This window comes from Chrysemys picta, chromosome 2 (assembly GCF_011386835.1).
Source record: "Chrysemys picta bellii isolate R12L10 chromosome 2, ASM1138683v2, whole genome shotgun sequence".
NCBI lineage: Eukaryota > Metazoa > Chordata > Testudines > Emydidae > Chrysemys > Chrysemys picta.
In genome coordinates this window covers 87,389,415-87,414,058 of record NC_088792.1, presented here as the reverse complement: position 1 = coordinate 87,414,058, position 24,644 = coordinate 87,389,415, and the positions used below count along the sequence as shown (strand labels likewise).

Genomic DNA, 24,644 nt, shown 5'->3' with positions numbered 1-24,644 from the left:
GTATTATCAATAATTCAGGACCCTCAAATATAAAAGTGTTACTAATAAAATTAGGAACCCATTTCACCATACTTGCAGTCAATTATAATTCAATTTAAAAAAAGTTATCTTCACTGGTGGTGCTGAGACATTTCAGGATACAAGGTCAAGCTAGCCGTCCTTCAGGCAATTTAGAAATTCTGCTGCATTTCTAGTGCTGTGTTACCAGACACCTACCTTTGAAAAGAAGTGTCTCTGCAACCCCTTTACTGAGGTTGACATAGCTCTGGGGATGATACTTATTGTCATTGTTACTGAGGAGCAAGGAAAACTTACATATGCCATTTTGATAACACAAAAACTGTGGCTTTTCTAATTATATCCTTTGCGATGCAGCATTTAAATTTTTTTAAAAGTTATGTAAGGAAAAATATTCCTCCTCAAACAACAGTGCATATCTCTACTGCAGAGCATGCAACAGAGATTCACAATACAGACTGGAGAAGAGAAATTTGCCAGGTCAAATGTTGAGGCTGTGATGCTGTCTAGCAGGTTGCCAGCTCAAATCAGAGCCAAAGGCCAATTCACTTGTTAGCTGAGTTGAAAGGGAATGTTAATGGCATTGTCTTCACTTATCTATAAACCGGTTGACGCATTACATTATGTATGCCCCTGTAATTAAATAACCCCGGATTAAAGTGTGTGTGTATTCAGGTGTTAGAACTTTATGAATGCTAATGAATGATAGACACTTGTATTGTTTCACGTATCTATCCCTATTATAATGTAATGGCAGGCAACGGCATTGTTATATCACGGTATGGCTTTGTCTACACTTAAAACTTTTGTCAATCAGAGTGGGGAAAAATACACCCCCTGACCAACATAAATTTCACTGACAAAAGTGCTGGTGTGGACAGCACTAATGTTAGCAAGAGAGGCTCTCCTGCCAACATAGTTAATGCCACTCATTGGGGGTGGTTTAATTAAAGAGCAGCTACATGGGAGACCTTACAGTGGCATAGCTTTAGCGGTACAGCTGTGCTGCTGTCAGGTCTGTAGTATAGACATAGCCTAACTAAATTACTTGTGAATGCCAGGAAATAGAATGCTGACTTGAACACAATGACCCTTGCTTTGAATAATGGAAATTCACAGGCTCAATCTGCAATTGCTACTCATCAAAACCCACTTGGGTGAAGAACTGTTCAGATGGTCTTCTCTGAGGAGGATCTATAAATACTGGTTTGAGGGAATGATACTGTATCTCTGGACTGATGGATTCTGACACGGTGGAATACTGAATGACTGGACAGAGACACCCAAAGTTATTTTGGGTGAGCCTGAGAGACGTATAGAAAATTAGCAGATTACTACATCTCTGCTATCGCTTTGAATTTACAAACTTGGATTCACCTATTAATGTATTTTATCGGCTTTAACCTCTCAATAACTCTAATTTCTTTTCCATAGCTAATAAATCTTTAGTTAGTTTACTAGAGAAATTGGCTATCGGTGTTGTCTTTGGTGTGAGATCCAGAGTATCCATTGACCTGAGGTAAGTAACCAACCCCTTGGGGTTGGAAATAACCTAAAGTGAGGTGATTTTATTTCAACACAAAGTCTAGTGGAAAGGGGTCTCTCTGTGGCTCCATGGTAAAACTAATATAGTGATCCATAAGTGCACATTTGTTACTGGCTTGGTAAAATCTAATTATAGAATATACACCTCTACCTCGATATAACGCTACCCAATATAACACGAATTCGGATATAACGCGGTAAAGCAGTGCTCGGGGGGGGGGAGCTGCGCACTCCGGTGGATCAAAGCAAGTTCAGAACAGCGTTATATCGAGGTAGAGGTGTATCACCAGTTTGGGGTGTCTGCCCTGTTTCCTGACAGTCTGACCTGAGACTGGCACTCTGAGTTGTAAGCCGTACCAGACAGTGTGACAGAGGCTCAATAGCAAACAAAGTTACTGGTGAGAAATGGGTCTGGATTAATACTGCTAATTAGACGGAGAAATTCTTACCATTTCCTAGAAGGCTACTCAGATATTTAGAAACACCAACACATTTCACTTTAATAGTTTTCTCTATATGAACACCCTCCATTATGGATTTCCTATAGTACCTATGTTTTCCAAGGACAAGATAGCTATTGGTGAGGCCAACTATAACTCTTCTTTAACATGAGCCCCAATCTGGCATTGATGAAGCATCATGCAAGTCACCATGCGGAATGAGGAGCATGAAAAGCACACACCAACAACACTCATTTAGAAACTAAAATACGTATTCAAGACTCCTTGTCCTAGAGCAGGGGTGGACAAACTATGACCCGCAGGCCAGATCTTGCCTGCCAGCTCCCACTGGGGAGCAGGGTCTGGGGCTTGCCCCGCTCCAGTGCTCCAACTAGGGAGCAGGGTCAGGGGCCGCTCCATGCGGCTCCTGGGAGCAGCGGCATGGCTCCCCCTCCGGTTCCTACACATAGGAGCAGCCAGGAGGCTCTGCTCCACATGCTGCCCCTGCCCCAAGCACCGCTCCCGAAGCTCCCATTGGCTGGGAACCGCGGACAAGGGGAGCTGCAGGGGTGGCGTCTGTGGACGGGGCAGCGTGCAGAGCCACCTGGCCACGCCTCTGCGTAGGAGCCAGATAAGGGACATGCCGCTGCTTCCGGGAGCCGCTTGAGGTAAGTGTAGCCCAGAGCCTGCAACTCTGAGCCTCCCCCCACGCCCCAACTCCCTGCCCCAGCCCTGGTCCCTCCTGCCTTCTAAATCCATTGATCCCAGCCCGGAGGCACTCTCCTGCACCCCAAACCCCTCATCCCCAATCCCACCCCAGAGCCCACACCCCACCTGCCCCCTCCCACATCCTGAACTCCTCATTTCTGGCCCCAGCCAGAGCCCTCACCCCCTCCTGCACCCCAACCCCAATTTTGTGAGTATTCATAGCCTGCCATACAATTTCTATTCCCAGATGTGGCCCTTGGGCCAAAAAGTTTGCCCATCCCTGTCCTAGAGCTAAGGTGCTGCCGAACACCAACCTGCTATTGAAAGATAAAAATCTTTAAAATCTTTGATCTCCCGGGAGCCTTCACAGGCTGCAAGGCAGTCATCATAGGCTTTGAAGAAATCAGGAAGTGCCAGCTCCATATCAGAGATGGAGGTCCTCCAGTTATCCCCATTGTATGCCCTCACAGCCCTGACAAAGAGAGTCTGAAAAACAAGCAGGAGTGAGAAGTAGCAGTTTTTAATCTGTGGAAAAAGTAGTGGCACTATGGGCTCCAGTGAATAAAAATAAAATGTTGAATTATGGGGATTCAAATACAATGAATGCCATTTATTTCTCAATCTTAATACAACCTCATTTACTCAAGTATCACGTGGGAATAAGTAAATTTAGATAATCAAGAGAGATTTCAAGGTATTTACTAGAGAGTGGGGACATGATCCTATTTCAGATAGCTGATAGATAAGTTTGTGGAAGAGAGATTTCAGTGTGACCCTGAGCCACAATCAAATTTTAAAAATATATTTTTTCAACAAGGTCCAAATGACCTAATGAGAGTTCTAGGATATGTCTACACTGCAAAGAAAAACCTGCGTCACTGTGTCTCAGAGCCCAGGTCAACTGACTCCTACTTGCAGGGTTCAGGCTTCAGGGCTAAAAACATCAGTATGGAGTTCCTGCTTGGGCTGGAACTTGGACTCTGAAACCTGGCAAGGGGGGGGAGGGTCTTGGAGCCCCAGCTTCAGCCCAAGCGGGACCATCTACACTGCTGTTTTTAGCCCCGCAACCCATGCCCAAATCAATTGACCTCGGCTCTGAGACTTGGTGCTATGGGTTTCCTTTGCAGCATAGATGTATTTCCTAGTTGTTTTAGGCCTTGATCCTGCACTTACATACCTGAATAACTTTGCATACTTGCCTAGTCCTGTTGATTTCACTATTCGCATGCACAAAATTAAATGGTGGTTAAATCTTAGCAGGATCTGGCCCTCAGCTTGGACACTATTATATAAAGGCTGCTTTGACTTCATTGTTTACTATAAACTAGCTGGATGACATACCTACAGGCATAAAGTTCCAGGTCAAAAGGAGTAAGCTTTCAAATCAGTGTGCTAGTGTTGTAGCTATATTTACTGTAATGAGGAGAGGGTACAAGAGAGCGATCTTGAGATGAGTTTTAAGAAGGGATTTGACAGAGGAGAGAGAAGATTGTTGGCAGATGAAAAAAAAGGAGACTGCCCCAAGCACAAAGGGTAATGTAACAGGATTTGAGAAACAGAAAGTAGCAAACAGGTGATTGAGAAGCTGAGAAGGAATGAGATGGAAAATAGGGATAGAGTTCAGAGCAAGATTATAAGAAGAATGAGAACCTTGAATCTAATGCATTGAGAGAGAAAGTCAATGGAGGTATTCAAGGAGAGCAGACTGCAGGTAGAGAACTTACCTCATATGGCTTTGTCTCCAAGTCTTTAATATGTTCCTCGGCATCAGGCATGCTCTTGTAATAAGCCATATTCCTCTGCATCATCTCGTCATTTGGGTGCTTCAGCAGAAATGTATGAGCTGCTGCAATGGCTTTTGGAAAGTTATCAGCCTAAACAAGGAGAATACACGTAATGGAAAAGCTGCTTTTTTAAGTTATCTGATTTTTGTCAGCAAACTTTCCTTCCATCTCATTGTACACGTTTATTTCCACTTTGCAGAATCAATGAATGACCTCTGGAGACTTTTCACTACAGCTCTAGAATCAGCAAGTTCATATAACTGTCCGGCTATGAGAACCAGAGTGTAGATTTAGTGGTGAACATCAAACGAAAAGATTTATTTATTTAAATAAAGAGAACTGAATTCAACTCTGAAATAAGCAGAATAAAACACACATTAAACATTTTCTTTGCAGGTCTGAAGAGGAATCGTCCCCAATATTCTTTTTCAACAAAACTATGTGGTGTGGAGTTACACTATTAAATAAAAAAAGTGACTGATTCTTGGCATAAACTGCAGGAAAAAAAAAAAGTGTATTTACCATGAATTCACACACTAAGTGTTGCAAGGCACTAGGACATACCATATTGCTCAATTACAATAAATCACTCCACTGTTTGACTGCCTAAAAGCCACGTACTGCAGATCGTTAGATTTCTGGATGCCATTTTGTAATTCAAGTATTACATTTGCTCTGGTGTCTTACTTTTTATTTCTTAACCACTGATAATCTGCTCTACAATCTACTGTACAAGACCCAGAAAAAACACTGTCTGTGAGCTAAGGAGCTTACAATCTAAAAAAACTGCAGTAAGGTGCTATATTTTGGGACATAAAGAATTTTATCAGACACCCACTATGCAGAGAACAAATGATAGTGGCATGAAAGGAGGGCAATTAGTGAGGTCACAGCTCCAGTGGGTCTGTTCTGCTACTCAAAAGCATTCCCAAGCATCAGCAGAGTAAAATTGATTAGTTTAGTTAGTTTTACTGCTACCAACACAGTTCTGAACTGTTCATTTTGTCTTAATGTTTACCACCTATTGTTACAAATAACAGCTATGATTATTATAAATCAAAGAGACCAGCAATTTTTATTTTTTCCCCCTCCCAATTCATATAACGGTCAATGCACAAAATTTACAGTTTCCTTTGCATAGGGCCCAATCCTGCACCACCTTTGTGCATAAATGGCTGATAAATTGGGCTCAGTCTGCCAGCTTTCTCTGCTGTTTATGTAATCATTCACACAGCAACAGGGGACAAATTATATATATATATGAAAACACCTGCAAAAATGCTGTTATAAAATCACAACAATTGGATGGCGGACAGATAGGCCAATACTCTACCTGGTCATTTATTTAATCGACCTGATTTCAAACTGACATTGTCCCTTTGAGCCACATTAGAGATATTTAGCAAAGTATGCATTTGGTACCCAGAACTATTTACATGCCAACTTAGCTGGAGGGGGAGAGGGTAGCAGGGGGGAGGGGAAGGGAACCATCTGACATTTCTGGAAGTGCTAAACCATTTTCTCCCCTTGCTATGATAAGCTAAGATTCTGGCCAACACAATCCAGTGGGCTCTTCACAATGTCTGAAGTAGCTTATGCAAATATACTTATGAACAAAAAACTCAAAACAAACATGCACAAAACCCCAACATTTTTCTTATAGAAGGAAAAATTTCATTCCCACTGGCTAAATCAAGAGGAGAAAGGGCACAAAATTGCCAATCCCACCCTTAAGTATAGCCTGGCTGCTGTGAAGCCATAACTGTCAAAGAGCTGGAATGTTGCCAATAGCATTTACTAGTCTTCTCCACAAATTATATCTGTAATCAGGCCAGACATAGCAAAGGCCAAGAATAACTCAGCTGCACTTTCGTCAAATGTCCAGTTCTGCTTCCTGTCTTGTTCTTTATTCTTCAAACCTGTTTGCTGGTTAGATTGATATTTATTTCTCTTTTGCTTAGTCCATGATTTATTTGTAATCTCAGTGTGTTACATTTAAAAAAAAAAAAGTTGTATACATATTGAAGAAAGTAAACTTGGCAGAAATGAGAAAGACAAACCTGACCCTTCAAAGGAGCAAATGCAGGAATAAGAATATTTGCTCCCAAGATCTGAGACGTGGCAAAGTTTCTCTTCTACACTCACATGAGTAAATACTAAGTCACCTGAAAAATTTCATCCAAAGTTTCCCCTGACAGCGGTGTTATGGAGAAAATAAATGACAAACATTCCTTCCTTAACAAAACCCGTCAGCCAAGAAATGGTTTGTAGGGCCTACAGTGATTTATAGCTGCAAGATACCTAGAATGCAGAAGCCACGTAAAGCTCTTAAATCTGATGATTGAATCAAATTGTAAATTATAATATATTCTGCAAATGATCTCTCATATACTTTTGTTGTTGCTTGAGTTAAGGCACTGCCGTGTTTGCTAGGAATTTTTACTGAATACTTTACGCATAAATATTTTATGTATCAGGCATGCTTGCTATCGTGATCATAAGTACTTTGTAAAGACTGCATGCTCTGTAAAGGGAATAGGTGGTGAAGACAGGTGGTGGGGACGGGAGGATAAATTAGGGCTGGTATGGTCAGGTATATATTGGTTTGGGAATTAGGAGAGTGAATATGAGTTGAGGGTAGAGTTACTGCCCATTCATTTTTAAAGAGATGTATTTGGTACCTCATGTCCTGCAACTTGTATCTAATAAGGAGTTACTGATCTACATGGTAATTTTTGTTTGTTTGCATTAGGTGTGAATTTAAATCAACCTAGTTATGTTGAAATAACTCCCCACCCCTGTGTGAACACTCTTATTCTTGCATAAGAGTTTTTTTTCCAGTTTATTTCATGACAACTGGGAAGATTTCTGGTTTAGATTATGTTACTTCACAAGGGGTTTAGCTTATACTAGAAGAAGCCACTCTTATAATGGAATAAGAGTGTGCACACAGGGTGTTATATTGGTGTAAATCGTAGAAATTTCCCATGCAGAAGAAGGCTAAAAAGCACTTTATCAATAAAGAATATGCTTTCAAGCAGCAACCACAAAAAAAAAAATCATATAATGTAATACAAGTAACCCTGCTGAATAAAACATTATAGGGTGATGTCTCTGAAAAATAAGTTCCTCTTCTTTTTGATATTGTTGTCCCATTTCCTTGAAATAGGAAATGTGAAATGGCCGCATCTTGCCCCGCACAGGGCAGAATGAGAGCTTCCTGGCTCTCACTGTATTCAGCCAAGGGAATGAGAGCTTGGAAAGCCATTCCCCTGCCCCGCTTTGGGGGCCTGGGCCTGCTATGCTGCCTAGCTTGGGTTGAGGAGCGACGGGGACAGGGATGCCCAAGGGGGTGGGAAATCAAAAATTCTGCATGAAAAAAAAAAAATTCTGTGAGGAACATGAATTCTGCGCAAATTCTGCATTGTGCAGTGGTGCAGAATTCCAGCAGGAGTAAGGCAGTTGGTGAGAGAAGAGCTAAATGGTGTAATTCAGGCAAGTAGGTGGGATGATTTGGGGGAAGACTGAGAAAATATGGAGTTGTGATCAGAGCTGCATTATATTATAGGGGCATGAGATGGGAGCATATGGTAGGAGTGGGCTACAGGATTTGGGGGTGAGATGGCACAGGGAAGTCAAGAGTGGGGGCAAGGGGTAGGATGGCCTGGGGGAGCAAGTGGGGAGCTAACATGTAGATGAGGCAGTGAGAAATGGAGCAGGATAATCTGTGGAAGAAAAGAATTGTGGGGATTGGGGTGGGATAATCTGAAATGGCGGGGAGGGGGAATGTATGAGAGAGTAGACTAAGTTATTTGAAGTTCAGTTGGCCTGGGGGAGGCAGTGCAAATTGGAATGGGATGGCCTGGGTGAAGGCAGCGAAGAATGAGATGATGCAGTAGACTGTAGGATGGGATGTCCTGGCAAAGATAGTTGGCTGAGGTTGGGGTGTGATTGGTAGGATAGTTGGTATACATCCTGGGCATGGGGTGTAGAAGAAGCCAGTAGTAGGATATATGAAGGGAGATAATGGGCAGGGGGTGCACTATTATCTTGAAGAAGGTGATTGGGTGAGGGGGACAGGCAATAGGGAGGAAGCAACCCAAGTACAGGGAGGGGTGTGCATGCAGGTGCACATTGAGGTGTGCACTGAGGCGGCTGGACATCTTGGGAGAGGGAACGTATGGGGGGGCGGGTGCAGCATTACACTGAAATACAGAGTGGAAGGGATGTGAGTGCAAGCAGAGAGTATGTGGGTGAAGGAGGGTGTAGAAGACATTACACTGCAAAATGAGACTGTGGTATAGGGATGGGGGAGGTAGTGGGGTGCAGGGCCAGGAAGCACTGGGTGTATGACAGGGTGAGGAGGCAATGGGCACAAAGTAGGGTGGTGAGTGCATGACACAGCAGCGAGCATGGTGTGTGTATTGTGGCAGTATGATAAGGTGGTGAGCAGCACTGAAAATATGATGGGGCAGTGGTCACGGGGGGTAGTGGGTCTGTGAGGGGTGGGGGGACAGTGGAGGCACATTGGTGAGATGGGCACTCAGGTGGGGGCACAGTATGTGTGATGGGGCAGAGGGGACAGTAAGTGTGTCAGGACACTGGGTGTAATGGGACAGTGAAGGGCAGAGGGAACACTGGAGTGTCATGGGGCAGCAGGTGTGGGGGCCATGGAGGTGCAACGGGGATGGTGGGTGTATGATAGGGCAGTGGGCACTACAGAGAATGATGGGATAGTTGGTGCATGATAGAGCAGAGGGCACTCCGGGTGCACAGGGATGTAATGGAGGCAGAAAGTGTGTGGGGCATTGTGTGTATGCTGGGGCATTGGGGTATGGATTGGCAGTGGGGCGCTGGGTTTAAGCTAGGGCAATGGGTGTATGACAGGGCAGTGGGCACTGAGGGCAGTGGGGCACTGGGTATATGACAGGGCAGTGGGGCATTATGGGGTATGGTGTGGCAGTGGGAGGCAGTGCGGCACTGGGTGTATGACAGGGCAGTGAGGCACTGGGGGTGGACGGGGTATGGTAAGGCAGGGCGGCCTCACCTTGTAGTAGGCGTACTGCAGGAACTTGTAGGGCTCTCGCCTCTGGAACTCGTCGAGCACCTCGCGGCTGGGCTGGGACTGGCGGAAGGCGGGCAGCCCCTGCTTGCAGCGCTTGAGGCACTGCGCCCGCTGCAGCACGTCCGCGAAGAGTCGCAGCTCCGGGAAGCCGGCGAAGCGGGCCGGGGAGCCGCGCGGCGGCAGGCGGGCGGCGCTGCAGTTGAGGTGGCAGAAGGCCTCGCTGTCCCGAAGCAGGCGGTGCAGCCGCATGCTCACCTCCAGGTAGCTGACGCTCTCGGGCCAGTTCTCGTTGCTGTACTGGTCCAGGCCGTAGCGATAGGCGGACTCCAGCGGCATCAGCTCGTCCCGGGGAAAGCTCTTGAAGCTGTAGCGCTCGTACTGCGCCCGCGCCCCGGCCAGCAGTAGCAGCAGCCCCAGCCCCAGAGCTCCCGGCCGCTCGCAGCCCATCCTGCCCGCCGCCAGCGCTGCACCCCGACCCGGCACCACGGGACAGTTACCAGCCCGGCGGAAGCACAAAGAGCGGGCAAGGCGGGACCTCGGAAATGGACAATGGGCCGGCCGGCCCCTTTGCACGGGGGGAGGAGACGAGCCCCAAGCCGGCATGCAGCAGGGGAGGGGAAAGAAGCACTGCGCCTGCCCGCCCAGCACATGAGGTGTCAGAGCCAAATGTAGGGGAACTGTCGGGCAGCCTCACTGCTGCTCCTACATACCAAGAGACACCTCAATACAGGACCGGCTCAATGCCGAGTTTACAATGACACCAGTGGCTCCATGGAGCCCAGCCTGTGCTCAGAAAGGGCCCTGGCCTGCTCCACTTGCACTGTGCCCTGAGACCCTGCTGGCTCACCCCCCGGCACTTACTCCTCTCAGTCTGGCCACACACCCCTGCTCCTCTCTGCCCCCTGGCTAGACCCCAGTGAACCTCTGGCTCTGGGCAGTCTCTGCTTCCTACCCACTGTGTGGCACCACCTGCTGTCTTCCCAGAGCTGAGCTGCCTGGGACTGGTGCAGAAGCCTGGCCAGGCTCAGCCAGGTGGGAGTTGGGCTGGAGACAGTAAGGGGGCTTGGCTGGGCCCTTCCAGGCAACTGTGTCTTCAGGGAGCCCAGCCCAGGCAGACCCTGGCTGTCTGATTGGGCCACTCCCAACGGTCTGGATCGATTCCTGGCCCTGGGACCAGCCCTGGCTATGCTGCTGGCTCAAACCCGCAGACACAGTTGCCTCCCAGCAGGGCCGGTGGTTGTGGCTGGTGTTATACCAATAAAAACTAGCAGGATCTTATTAAAGGGGACAAGATAAAGATGCCACATTTATTATGATAATTTGATTTATGACCAATAACTAATATTTTAGTCCCTATACACACACACCCATCAGATGTTCTGCAGCTGCTGCATAGTTACCAGTCCTGCTTGAGTCTGTAGCTTGGGTTCGTAGCTTGTGGCGGCTAACTGGCCAGGAAAGCCGGGCACAAGGACAAGCTGGGTCTCTGTTGGGCATGCACTGATGCCCTTCCATGTTGGCAGCAGAATGTTACCCTCCTCCAAAGTTTTCCATCTCACCCATCCTTTTTGTAAGCTTTAGTTTGAATCCAGAGTCTATAGGTCTTGCTGTGTCATGCTGCCTCCAGGTTTGGTGACTGATCACCCGTCAATTGCAGACATGACTTTCAGACTCGGACCAGGCTTTGATCTTCCTTCTATTGTACCTTTTCTTTTTAGGGTGGATTCTTCTTACTTTGTTAGGGCTCTTGTCTGCATCTTCAGCCATTGGTGTTTGAACTCTATTTAATCAGGACAGGCTGGGGCTGGAGGTTGATTCCATCATCCATACATACCTCATTCACACATCTAAACTAAACTAATAAGATTACAGCAGGGTTTGCAAAAATGAAGGTTGAAGCAAGGCCTTACAAAATGGAGTAAGTGTTGTGAAATGGGGTTTGAATTACAATATGGCAAACAGTGAACAAAAGTTATATTATGGACAAGTATAATGGATGGCAAACAGTGAACAGAAGTTACACTGTAGGCAAGTGTAATAAATGGTGAACAGAAGTTACAATACTGAAACAGTGCAAGTGTCGTACTTAAAGTACTGCACAGGATCTTTTCAGGGGGAATAAGACAAGACGCCACATTTATTAGTAATACATGTATTAATTAACACTGTATTATATGCATATAATATATTACACTTACACTCACACACACACACAAACACACTCCGTCTTGTTGTTACCAATTAGTTGCTCCCCTTAACTTCACTGGCCAGGTGAGTTAGATGGGGGAGAGGGTGGAGCTGGGCTTCTGCCGATCCGGATCGATGCTCCCATGTTGACAAGACGAGACCCGGGGTCCTCTGCAAGACACCTTACTTTTATAGCAGCTTTCCTCTTATGCAAATCTATACCAGATTCAAACTCTGTGTCTGTGTCCATTGGTCCTTTGTGCTGCTTTCTTTTGAGTGTTGTCCCAATGCTGCAAAGAGGATGTTTCCAAAAGAAGGTGCTTGCTTCTAACCCCCGAGGCCGTCGGTATGTCTGCTTGTCTTTAATGAGCCCACTTGACACGTTTTATTGTTCTTGGGTCTGGCTCCCAGCCCCTCTCCAACAGTTGAGGCTGTCTGGAGGTGCTGCCTTCCATGCCTTGTTCATCCACACCTCATTCATTCAACAGGGCAATTGATTAAGAGTGGGGGGGGAGAGCTCTTGTTCTACTGCTAGCAAAAAGAAATTTTTCTTCTATCTTATTCTATCCTGAGGGGCTATAATATTATACCAAGGGCAATGCAAAGTTTCTAAATGAGGCTTTGATACAAAGTTCCATGAAAACAGAGGTCACACGTGGGTAGACCCACCACAAGGTTATATGAAGAGGCACAATGTAAAGTCATATGAAAATTATCAGAGATTGATCTACACAAGTCTCAGTGATTTAAGCAGGAATTGGATTGATAGTGAAATTTAAAAAGGCAGCTGACTGAACAGGTATGGCTCTTAACAAGCATCTTAATTGTTAATTAGCCAGTTATTGGGGTAACCGGTTTCATGAATGAATAGTTTCATTCATAAAACTTTACTTATGAAGTTACATTAATAAAGTGAACAACTAAAAACAATTTAATTCATCAGTTCTATAGGGTCTGAGGATCGTCGTGTGGGGCGGGAGCGTTGGTGTGGCGAGGGAGGGGTGCGAGGCCAGCCGCTTCAGCTCCGCCGTTGGGAGAAAGGAAAGCCGCAAGGCGCAGCCCGGGCCTTTGGGGGTGGCTGCTTTAGGGAAGCCCTTTGGCAGCACGCCTCCTTGGCAGCTGGCCCTTTAAACGTGGGAGGAGGGAGAGGCAGCTGCTGCCCTAAGGTGGCCCTTTTGCCCGGGAAGGCTGCCTGCGGGCCTGGAGCAGTCCCTGCCTCGGCTCGGGGCCAGCAAGTGGGAAGTTGGGTGCTGGTCGCCTCTGGGCTGATCCCCCTGAGGCGGAGGCGGAGGCGGAGGCGGAGGGCCATCCTGCGTCCCCGGGGGCCTTGCGAAGCGGGAGACGGGGCAGGGCGCGGGCGAGGCCTCCGGGCCGGGCATGCGGGGTTTCCCGGAGCGAGCAAAAGTCAGGCCCAGTGCGGGAGAGCGTCCCCAGGGACAGGGCCGGCTTTAGGCCGATTCCACCGATTCCCCTGAATTGGGCCCCGCCCCTAAGAGGGCCCCTTGCAGATCGGGTAGTGTCCCTGCCTGAAGCAAAGCTCTGTGGCTCTCCCGGAAGCAGCAGCTGTTGCTGCTAGGCAGCGAGAGACGCTGGCCGGCAGGGGCCTGAGGCAGAGGCAGCAGCGGCTGTTGCAGGTCAGGAGGGGGGAGGGGAGGAGAAGGCACATGTGCTTTGCAGCCTTCCCCTCCCCCCAGCACTCACCTGGAGGAGACACCGAGGGGGCTTCCGGTCCGGTGGGAGACAGGAATCTCTGCAGTGGACCTCACTCACCTTAGCAGCTGCTGGGGCTTCGGTCGGTGAGAGTTTGACCCCGTGATTCCCCCTAGGTGTGTAATATTGGGTTGATTTTGTGGTTTTCGGTGGTGTTGCTGTTTGAGGGTGAGTTGTGCCTGCCTGCGTCTGTTTCAAAACTAAACTCGGGATCATGTAACCCAGGAAGAAAGCCCCGAGCCAGTACTTAGTGCTGTGAATTCCAGGTGAGAGAGAGAGAGACAGGGAGGTTTGGAGGAGGAAATCAAATACATCAGGAGGGGAGAATGCGAAAGGTCTGCAACACGGCAGGCTGAGACTTTTATCTCTCCCTTCTCCCCCGAGAGAGGGGAAACTGAGGCACGGAGTGATCTGATTCCCCTCCCCAAATTATTTTGCAAAGGAGGGGGACGGGAGGCTCCTATCCAAACCAGTTCCCTTCCCATCAACTCTGCTTCCCCTGCTGCAAGACTGCTGTAGGGGCTGAATATTTCCATTAAACTCTGGCTCCTTCATTTGCCCTACAACAATAAAATAGACTGGCTTGGGGGGGAGGAATATCCCCCCCCAAGCTGTGTGGACATTAAGGTTTTTTTTGGGGGGGGGGGGGGCACGATAACATTCCAGATCAATCAAACGCCCAGCTCAGCTTTCTAGCCATCCAGCAGCTCTAGGGTAGGGAAGGAAGGGGCTCTTGGTGCAGAGTGGTCACAAAACAGGGGTGAATTTAGCAGGGGGGGGGGTCCGGTTGAAATCCCACCTGATGCAGCCACACAGAATCTCTGGCGGCGCTAGGAGAGGCCAGGAGTGGAAGCACGTGGCCCGGGGGTGGGGGGACATTTGCCCTCAGTCCTGGGCTCTGGGATGGACTAGACTGGGTGGGTGGTGGGTTCAGTCTAGTCTTCCAGCCTGTTGCTCTCGCTGGGGTTTGTGGTTTTCATCTGGCTCCACCGAAAAGATCAAACAAGCCCAGTAGAAAAGGGGGGTGAGAGAGGTGGGAAGCGGTTTGTAAGGGGTTAAAGTGACCCATCAACGAAAGAGTAAAACCAGAGTTTGACTGGGTTTCCCCCCAGCCACCACTCCTGCAAACACTGGGCAAGGGGCAGCCCCATCCCCCACCGAGGCTATGGTGAGGGGCAGCAGGGGAGGAAGGAAGCCACATGTGATGGCAGTCCCCTCCCCCCCAGCACCCACCACCCCTTCTCCGGCCCCCAAACTCTGTCCCAGAGCCTGCACCCACGGAGAGGCAGCCGCGTGCTCTGCAAATCAGAGACCGTTTCAATGTAGTGCCAGGGGGAAGCAATGCTCAGTCTGTCCTGAAATCCTGTGTGGGATGAGTCACAAAGCTGGGAACCCGCTGCAGGGAGCTTTCCTGAGCCGAGTTACTGAGCTGCTCCTTCTGGCTAGAGGAGATGGGGCTTCGCACAGACAGGGCCCTGGACTCTTCACAAGGCTGGGAGAGCAGCTCTGGGGGGGAAGGTGTCCTGGGGGAAGGCAGCGATTTAATGGTACACCATTAAATTTGAGATGCTCTCTCAAAGGGGGTGGCGTTCCCCAAGCCAGGGGCTTTCTTCCAGAAAGGTCACTGCTCAGGGAAGGAAATGGCAGGAACAAAGGGAACCATTAGTCTCCTCTCCGGCCGCTAATGAGCTGTCGTCCCAGCCCTGATGGAATTAATGGTCTCTGTTATCTCCGCTCTGCAGCCTGGTGCCTGCTTTGTGATGCCAACCTGCCGAGAGAGAGAGAGAGAGAGAGAGAGAGAGAGAGAGAGAGAGAGAGAGAGAGGAAACAATGCCTAAGTCTTGTATAACAGGCTGTCACTGTCTGCAAAGCTTTAGCTGCTGCCCTGGGGAGCTAATCGGGGTGGGCGGGGGAAGAGGAGGTTCACCATTAGGTTTAGAGAGTTTGGCAGCCAGGTGCAATTCTAATCAGTTGAGGATATCATACAGGCCCAGAGGAGGTGTCAGCAGAGTACTTCTGTTCTGCACAGCTGGGGGACAGGACGAGTCTGCTGGGAATGGGCAGTTTTACGCCACCACAACCGTGCCCACATGTCCATGCTGCTTACCAAGCTTTGGGTCCAGAGATCTACTTGCCCAGAACAGGTAGCCCTGCCTGTGACCTTGTCGCAAGGGATGCAGGATTGGGAGTCCAGGAATGGAGGTTGTTCATAACTCTGAAATGTTCATAACTCGGAACAAAACATTATGGCTGTTCTTTCAAAAGTTCACAAAGGAACATGGTCGTCATACAGCTTTGAAATTTTACTATGCAGAAGAAAAATGCCGCTTTCCCTTTATTTATTTATTTATTTGTAGTAGTCTACGTTTAACACAATACTGTACGGTTCTGTAGTTGATTTTGTGCGTGTGTGTGTCTCTGCTGCTGTCCAATTGCTTTCGGTTCCAAATGAGGTGTGCGGTGGACAGGTCAGTTCATAACTCTGGTGTTCGTAACTCTGAGGTTCTACTGTCGCTAGTATTGGATGGGAGAGCGCCAAGGAAAGCCCAGGGTGCCGCCAGAAGTGGTGGTGGTGAGTCAATAGGTGGCGCTCTTCCCTCTGGGTCAGCACTGAGCCAGTGCCGATGGGACGCTTTGGGGAATCTAGGTGCAACTTCAGAATTCTGGCTGATCTTCATGAAATTGTTGTGTAAGGGAGTTCGCTGGTGTACGTGGGCTCCACCCTCATCTCTCCCAGAGCAGAGACAATGGAGAGTCGTTAACCTGAATGGCTCCCATTCATATGGGAGCACCCTGAAATGAGGAGGGTCAGTTTTCTCTAACTTCTGTGCAGGGGGCTGGGGTGTAGGGCACCAGAGACAGGGTGAGGAGGGGGCTCCCAGGAAAAACAAAGGATGCGGGGGCCGACCAAGGGCAAAGGAAATTGGCAGGAGAAAAGAGTGAGATTCCATGATTCAGAGAAGCCATGAGCTGTAGGGGGGAGGGACCCTGAATTCCTTAAAAGACTCTGGCCTGGCCCAAAAACACTTGAGAGTGGGGAGGGAACTGAGGGAGGGAAGATGATTGTTGGGTCTGGAGCTGTATATCTTGTGTCCTGTCTAAAGTAAAGAGTAGCTGCTTTAGAAGCCCTTTTTGCAAAGCTTCTGTCTTACGTGGTTCAGCTACAGGGGTGAGGATCTCCAGGGTTGGGGCTCTGGAAAGGGTGTGCTTACGCGACCGGGGAGCTGGCGCTAGTCTCTGTGCCTAGGCACTTGGACTGTGGGGTCTCCACTCCCAGAAAGGGATGCTAGACAGAGCATGTGCACCCCAAGAGTTTGCATAGAGACACCCTCTGCGTTCAAACAGAGGCAGTGCCTGAACTCTGCTCAGACTCAGGCAGCTTAAAGCACGTGGTGCCCAAACACTCCAGCAAGGGGCGCTCTACCAGGAGCATGTGGCAGCTCCATTCTGATGTTCCATCTTTCAGACGGGCATAAAACCAAAGTCGTGATCCTTGGGACTCTCTCCAAGCATGGGAACGTAGCATCTAATTTGGAGGTTTGCACTCCATTAGGATGACCAGATGTCCCGATTTTAAAGGGACAGTCCTAATATTTGGTGCTTTGTCTTATATGGGTGCCTATTACCCCCCCTACCCCCATCCCTTTTTTTCACACTTACTATCTGGTCACCCTAGCTTACATTCCACCTGCATGCTGCATGCTTGCTTACCTGAGGTTAACTATGGTGCTGTTAAACGCCTGCTATGTCCCATCCCCCCTGGAAGAGGTGGTCGGACTTCTCTTGTGGGTATAGTGAGTTTTATACAGACCGTTTGTAAAATGCATCGGGATCCCGTGCAATGAAAGCTGCTCTGCATCTCCACATTATAGTTATGCCTCCATACATAGTCACAGCTTCTACATAGTCCATCCATACCGCCCTTCTGCATTAAGTCCATTAATGGCTATTAGCCAGGACGGGTAAGGAATGGTGTCCCTAGCCTCTGTTTGTCAGAGGGTGGAGATGGATGGCAGGAGAGAGATCACTTGATCATTACCTGTTAGGTTCACTCCCTCTGGGGCACCTGGCATTGGCCACTGTCAGTAGACAGGATACTGGGCTGGATGGACCTTTGGTCTGACCCAGTACGGCCATTCTGATGTTCTTATGTTCTCACCCTCTGGGGTATCATTACAGTTCCCTGGAGGCTGGTTATTAACCTGCCTACGCCACCTATTGCAACCTGAAATCTGGATTTTGCTGCAGAAGGCCCATCTCTCTCCCCCGCCGCCCCCCCAGCGTTTTGTTTAGCGGCTGAGGTGTATGAATAGGATCGTCAAAGGGGCCGTATAGCATCTTTAGACTCTTTAAGGGCAGGGTGGCTTTTATAGCTCACCACTAGGGTGACCAGACAGCAAGTATGAAAAATCGGGACAGGGGGTGGGGGATAATAGGATCCTATAAGAAAAAGACCCAAAAATCGGGACTGTCCCTATAAAATCAGGACATCTGGTGACCCTAGCACACCCCCAGGGAGTGGCGGGGACCCACACACGTGAAACGGAGCTCATTAATAACCGATCAACAGCGTATATGATGCAATGTACAGAATATATAATTTTATTATTTATATAGTTATGGAAAGTAAATAATACATGGAAGAAATGAAAGGCTTTTTTTTACATTATTTTTTTTTGTTAGTCATCCCTGCCGGGGCCCCGCCAAAAATGTTCGAATTGGGCTCCGCCCTTCCTAAAGCCGGCGCTGCTGGAGAGAACAGGAGGATTCAGTCAGCAGGGGCTGCCGATCCGTCCCATTCACCAGGGCTGCCATCCTGCGGCTTCAGCATTAGTGGCTGGGGTGACTTGGGGAAAGGTCTCAACCTCCCCACATCCCACTTCACTGCTGCCAGAATCCCTCCTGCTCCCCCCGCTACAGTCCCCTCCCTACCCAACCTGGGTGGGGCTGGAGGAGAGGGGTCTGAGAACTTGAGCTGTGGATTGGAGGTGGAACAGCTGTCAGGGGCACTGACGGGGAGGTGGCAGGAGCTCCCCGTACAAGGAGGGGGGTTGCCACTGGAAGTCACTAGGAAGGACAACAAGACTCCATCCTGGGGGTCAGGAGGGGAAATCCATCCCTCAGAGGTGGGCAGGGGCTGGGTGGAAATGCTGCTGGTTCCAGGGGCCGTTAATCCCCCCTGATTCCTCGGAGGCGTCTGAGTCTCAGACAGGTTCTCGTTCCCTTGCAGCAGGAGGACGTCACGGCCAATGTGATGTGCCAGCTCCGTATCATGCGGCACTTGCGCCAGGTGCCCGAGGCGCTGCAGGGCCTGTGCCTCTGAGGCCACCAGCAACTCCTGCTCCCTGCTGCAGGTACTGGTCTGGCTCTCTGTAAATGGGGAGCTAGTGGAAGGGGAAATGGAGCACCCTGGCACTCACAGAAAGCTGATTACAGAATGAGCCCGAACTGAGAGGCACCATATCCGCCCCCCTAAAGAGCCAGACTTCAGTGGTGATACAGCCCAGCTGGGGTAGCAACAGGATTGAGAACGAGGTAGGAAGTTCAGAGCAGCAAGGAAAGCCTGGAGGGGAACTTGAGAAGAGAGGTTGGAAAAGTGCAGCAAAGAGAAAGGAGCAGACCTAGCTGTTGGGTCCAGGGCCCTGGGCTGCTATGAAGCAGACTGGAGGAGGGACAAACACAAGGGTGGAGCAGTCCATGGCGGGTTCTCAGACCCTGACTGAAAAGGTTTTGGCATATGCAGCGGCAGTAGCAAAAAGGCAACAGAAGATGCTAAAGGCTTCAGAACAGGCTCTGCAAGCAGCTGTTCATGAGACTGAGTGGCTGCAGGAAGAGCGTCGGGATACTGCAGAAGAGAAGGTTTGCCCCGAGCGAGCTGGCAGTGGAGCTGCAGACACTGCGCACAGGCTGTACAAGCGTGCAGCCGGTGACAGCGATGAGATGAGGAGGGATGAAGCTTGGAGAAGAATAGAACTTGCCCCCGTGTGGGCCAGGTTCTAAGGAGGAGGGTATATAACGGGGGGCTTGGCCTGTGGGCTATAAAGCCTGGAGCTAGGCCAAATGGATTACAGAGTGAGCTCCAGCTGAGGGGAAACCAGGGGAAACCGCAACAAAGGTACAGGAGCAGGCCTAGCTGTTGGGTACAGGGCGTTGGGGCAGAACCTAGAATCCAGGGTAGGACTGGTTCTCCCACGGTCTCTAAGGAAGGGGATGTACAGGGCCATAGAAAGGGCTACCAAGGCCAGCAAGGGCAGGCCAAGCCAAAGTCAGGCTGAGGAAAAGCCCCCAAGGGACAGAGGATCTTGTTTCAGTTAAAGACATTTTTTGACTTTTAGTTTGGGATGAGCGTGACCCAGGAAGGAGTGGGACTAAAAGATGGTCGCCTGGTCGAAGGGCTGAGTTCCCAGCCAAAAACCTGCTGGCGGGCGTGCTAGCCCAAGAAATCTGTGACCCCAGGCCTTGAAGGAAGGGGCACCTATCGGTGAGTGACCTCTGTTACAAGCCCGCTTCCATTGTGGAAACAGCCTGGTATTGGAGAGTGGTGGGGATGGCCTGTGGGCGAGGATGGCTGGAGGGGTCATACAGGAGGGGCAGCAGCGTCCAGTGAGGAGATCAGGGAACGGGTTGTTTGCAGTCCTGCCACTGAGCGGTAACGTGATCCTGGCGAGGTCACTCTCCCACCTGGTGCCTCACTTTCTCTATCTTTGAAATGGGGATCATCCCGACCCACATTAAGAAAGGGTTTGATCCTCTGCTCTTGCTTCCCAAATCCCTGCCCTCCTTGCCGCACACAGGTCTCTGCCCTGTTGCTCAAACTCCCATGCACATGTTAGTGCCTGTGTCACCCCCGCAACTGCAAGGTCTCATGTACAGTCTCCTGCCAGCAAACTGAAGCTGCCACTAGATCCAGAATAGGAATCGCAGTTCCTGTGCGCTGCCCTGAATGGAGTCTAGACCCTGGGCATGGGGAAGGCCAACGCTCACATCCAGGTAGATCATCAACCTACTCCTCTGTCCCAGGAGCAGGAAGGCCTCTGCTTCGTGCTCCCTTCGGTAGCTGGAGCTGCTGAGTTGGGAGTGTGGTGGGTAGAGATGGGAACAGGCCATAGGATGAATCAAGTGTCAGGGGGAGACTCCCTGTGTGTGGGAGATGATGTTGCCCCTCTGTGGGGAATCCCTTCCTTGCAGATGCTGGGCTTTGGGTGCTGGACTCTGCCAGGAAGCCCAGCTCCCATCCCTAGCAGCTTGGCTGTTCCCTACACTGCTGTGCACCAGGCCCTCTGCAGAGAGCTTCTCTGGGCAAGGACTACAGAGCCTGCTGTCATCCTGGTTCCATAATCCTGACCCCTGGTCTCCCTCCGCTGGCAGGCTCTGAGCAAGACCTGCGCCGAGAACATGGATGACGAGCTCTCGATCCTGCTGACAGCACCCCCCAGCACAGACAAACTCCAGCACATCTTGGAGGTGAGCAGAATGGGGAGGGGCTGCAGGGGTTTTACCTTAGCCCTGGGGACTCCTAGAAAGAAGAGACTGGAAAATCCATGTTTCTATTGGATCCTTCCGAGTATGCATTCGTGATATAAACTCACTGGGTGATCTTGGGGTAACTCACTTCCCCCTTACGGCATCAGTCTTCTCCACTATCAAATCTACAATGGGGAAGAAGGAAAGAAGCCCCGACAACCACCTTCACCTCTGGGTGTCTGGTCCTGGGAGCCGAAACCAACTGGACTATCTGCCCCATCTCCTAAACTGCCCTGTCTTTCCCTCCTAGGGCCTTGTCCTTAGTGCTCAGCCTGGCCCCTTCCCAGCTTGTCCCTGACCTTTAAAGGACTCTCCAAGCCCCTCCCATGCCTGCTTCCCTTGGGGTCTCTCTCCTGGCTGAGCACAGCCTGCCCTTCTATCTCTCAGCAGGCCTGGGTCCTAGTCACAGGCTGCGTCTTGTCACGTGACCCCCACACTTATTCCCTTCACCCTAGGGAGCTGCATCACCTGGGCCAGGTGCAGTTGAGCTCCAACCCCTTTCCTGGCCATCTCACCCAGGGACAGGTTGAAACTGGTAACCTGTGGGTAACAGTAACTGGTTGCTCGCAAAGGTGCTGAAGACACAATGGAAGAGGAAATCCTTTGGCCTGGATTGAAATTATTCCGACTGAAAGTGAATGAGAGAAAATAGGTTCAGAGTTCTCTTCCTAGCAGCAGAAAATGTAGCGATTGATAGAGGTTCAGGTCAGAAAGGACCATTATGTGCATCTAGTCGCCCCTCCTGTATAACTCAGGGCCTAGAACGTCACCAAGTGGTTCCTTCAGCCAACCATAGCATGGGACTGAGCCAGAGCACGTCTTTTGGAACGACATCCACATGCAGGAGAGCCAGCTGGCTACCAGAAAATCTCTCTTCTGCAGTGACGTGGGGTTAAGGGACACGGGGGAAAAGACATGGCGGCTGTGATTAAACTTAGAGCAGGGTGGGAAACCGAGACACAGTTGGGACCAGTCTACACTACAGGTCTGTCGTGCATTTGTAATCTGCTGAGCCACACATGTTGTTCAGAGCCTATGGACAACACAGCTCCTAAAGGTACCTTTGTTCTGTGCTTATCCCCTATGTACCAGCAGGGCTGGACGGCCTTTCTCACTGTGCTCTGGGGAGCAGGTCCTGGGTACTAAGGGTCTGAAGAAGCTCTCAAGGACTAATTTTTTAAAATAATTGTTATCAATGAATTGGGAGAAAACGTACAATCACTGCGGATAAGATTGGGGGGTGACAAAATACAGGCAGAGTGGTAATTCCTGATGGCGAGAGGGCAGTGATATACAGCGATCTGGCTCATTCGGCCAGCTGGACCCATTCAAAGAAAACAAGTTTGAGCAGAGCCCAATGCAAGGTCCTATACGTAGCCACAAGGCACGCCGGCCACACCTCCAGAATGGGGACGTGGATCCAGGAAAGCAGTGACTCTGAAAAGGATTTAGGGGCCAGAGTGGAGAAGCCACTCAACATGAGCTCCCAGTGTGATGCTGTGGTGAACAGGGCTAAAGCCATCATTAGACGTAGGAGCAGAGCCGTGAGTAGGATAGGGAGGTGATACAGCAGCAGTGAGACTGCTATTTAAATACTACCTCCAGTCTTGGTGTCCTCCTTTGAAAAAGATGGTCCTAGAAATTGGAGCTGGGGCAGCAAAGAGCCACCAAATGTTCTGAGGGCTGGAGAAAAATGCCTTCTAGTGAGCTATTGAAAGAGCTCAACCTGTTTAGCTTATGAAAAGAAGATTGAAAGGTGACTTCACTGAAGTGTTGAAATGCCTTAATGGAGGGAAAATATTGGGTATTAAAGGGCTCTTTAATCGAGCAGAGAAAGGCAGAACAAGACCCAATGGCTGGAAGGTGAAAAGAGACAAATTCCTATGACAAATAAGGCACAAATATTCAACAGCGAGGATGATTGACCACAGGAAGAAGCTACCATGGAAAGTAGTGGATTCTCCATCTCTTGATGTCATTTAATAAAGACTAGATGCCTTTCCGGAATGTGTTTGCCCCAAAAGTAGCTATTGTGGTAGACAGGAGGCCTGTGATATGCGGGGGGTCAGATTAGATGCTCTAACGGTCTCTGCTGCCCATAAAGTCTACTCATTTCTGAGAAACCGAGTGTAGCATTGGGAGCAGCCTCTGCTTATTAAACAATCAGTTTGTCAGCACCTGCAGGACAATTTGGTTCTTAGGACTAGTGAGCATGGACTTGTCAAGAACAAATCATTCCAGACCAATCCTAGCTCCTTCTTTGGCAGGGTTAGGGGCCTAGTGGAGGTGGGTAAAGAGTAGATGCTGCTTAGCACTGTCAGAGCAGCTTTTGCTGGGGGATTCTCCCAGCACTTTCCAATAGTGGGAAAGTATGAAATCCCCATTTGACTGCTGGGGACAGAGCCTAGAGGGGGCAGCAACTTACCCCAAGTCCCACAGGTCAATAGGAAACCAGCAATGGAACCCAGGAGTCCTGACTCCCAGTTCCCTGCTCCAATCACTCCAGCGGAGCACACTCCCTCTCAAAGCAGGGGGACCGGACATGAGGGCCTGGTTGTAATTGCCAGCTGTGGGAGGGAGTGTGCAGCAGTGGTTAGTGAAGGGGCCTGGAAATAAGGACTGCTGGGTCTATTGGAGAGTGTCACTAGGAGCAGTGCATAAGATGAGGTGTCCTATCATGTTTACTCAGATCAGATTAGGACATAATAGAATGGCTGAAATAGTTTATTTTATTTGTATTGTATTATTTTGCAATTGTTAAGAGAAGCAACTACTCAGCTCAGACTGAAGCATCGTATCTAATTTTTGAGATCTAAGTGTCTCCTCTTTGAGTGCCACGAGACAAGTTAACACATTGTGACAAAGAATTTTCATTGCCACTTGTTATGATTTCAAGAAACAAACAGGTTTAGTTTGAATAGGATTTTCGGTCAGAAACGGTTTCAATGAAATTTCCCCACCATCTCGATTCCTGGGCTCTATCTCTGCCTTTCGGGGGGGCGGGGGGGGCGGTTTGCTGTCTGTTAGAACAAGAGTCTGATTTGGATAGGGATAGAGACCTCTTCAATGTTTTTAATGAAGTAAATACTAATGGGAATTGTGTGATCATGGGAGACTTTAACTTCCCAGATATAGACTGGAGGACAAGTGCTAGTAATATAATAGGGCTCAGATTTTCCTAGATGTGATAGCTGATGGATTCCTTCACCAAGTAGTTGCTGAACCAACAAGAGGGGATGCCATTTTAGATTTGGTTTTGGTGAGTAGTGAGGATCTCTTAGAAGAAATGGTTGTAGGGGACAGCCTTGGTTTGAGTGATCATGAGCTAATTCAGTTTAAACTAAATGGAAGGGTAAACAAAAATAGATCTGTGACTAGGGTTTTTTTTTGAAAAGGGCTAACTTAAAAAAATTAAGGAAATTAGTTAGGGAAGTGGATTGGACTGAAGAACTTGTGGAACAGATGGATCAGACTGAACAGGTTCCAAACCTCTCGGAGGCTCTGACCTTCTAAACAGGGACGTCAGTTTTCTAGTGAAATCAGGAAAAAGAAAGGAGAAAACTCAAAAGAGGTTCCTCCTGGCGCTCACGTACGTGACCCCTAATACTCTCTCAGTCCTCAAAGAGAGACCTCGAGGAGACTTGCTGAAGGAAAGCTACAGGG

At 49.1% G+C, this 24,644-nt stretch overlaps 1 protein-coding gene and 1 long non-coding RNA gene across 3 annotated transcripts in view; one reads left to right on the top strand and one right to left on the bottom strand.

Annotated features, from left to right (window-relative positions):
* Positions 1-13,233, bottom strand: part of CRTAP (cartilage associated protein) — a 36,881-nt gene extending 23,648 nt beyond the window's left edge. The window contains exons 1-3 of the mRNA XM_005278563.4: positions 9,543-13,233; positions 4,436-4,585; positions 3,026-3,197 (exon numbers count right to left, since the gene is read on the bottom strand). Of these exons, the coding sequence (XP_005278620.2) occupies positions 3,026-3,197; positions 4,436-4,585; positions 9,543-10,163 (943 nt within the window). The 5' untranslated portion in view covers positions 10,164-13,233. The remainder of the gene's footprint in view (positions 1-3,025; positions 3,198-4,435; positions 4,586-9,542) is intronic.
* LOC135981954 (uncharacterized) lies at positions 13,232-23,075 on the top strand. Of its 2 annotated transcripts, XR_010599174.1 has the most exons (4): positions 13,232-13,573; positions 18,688-18,811; positions 19,793-19,938; positions 20,826-23,075. It is a non-coding gene; the product is annotated as an uncharacterized LOC135981954 (long non-coding RNA). The 2 variants fall into 2 exon arrangements; XR_010599175.1 differs by lacking the exon at positions 18,688-18,811.
* The last annotated feature ends 1,569 nt before the right edge of the window (positions 23,076-24,644 follow it).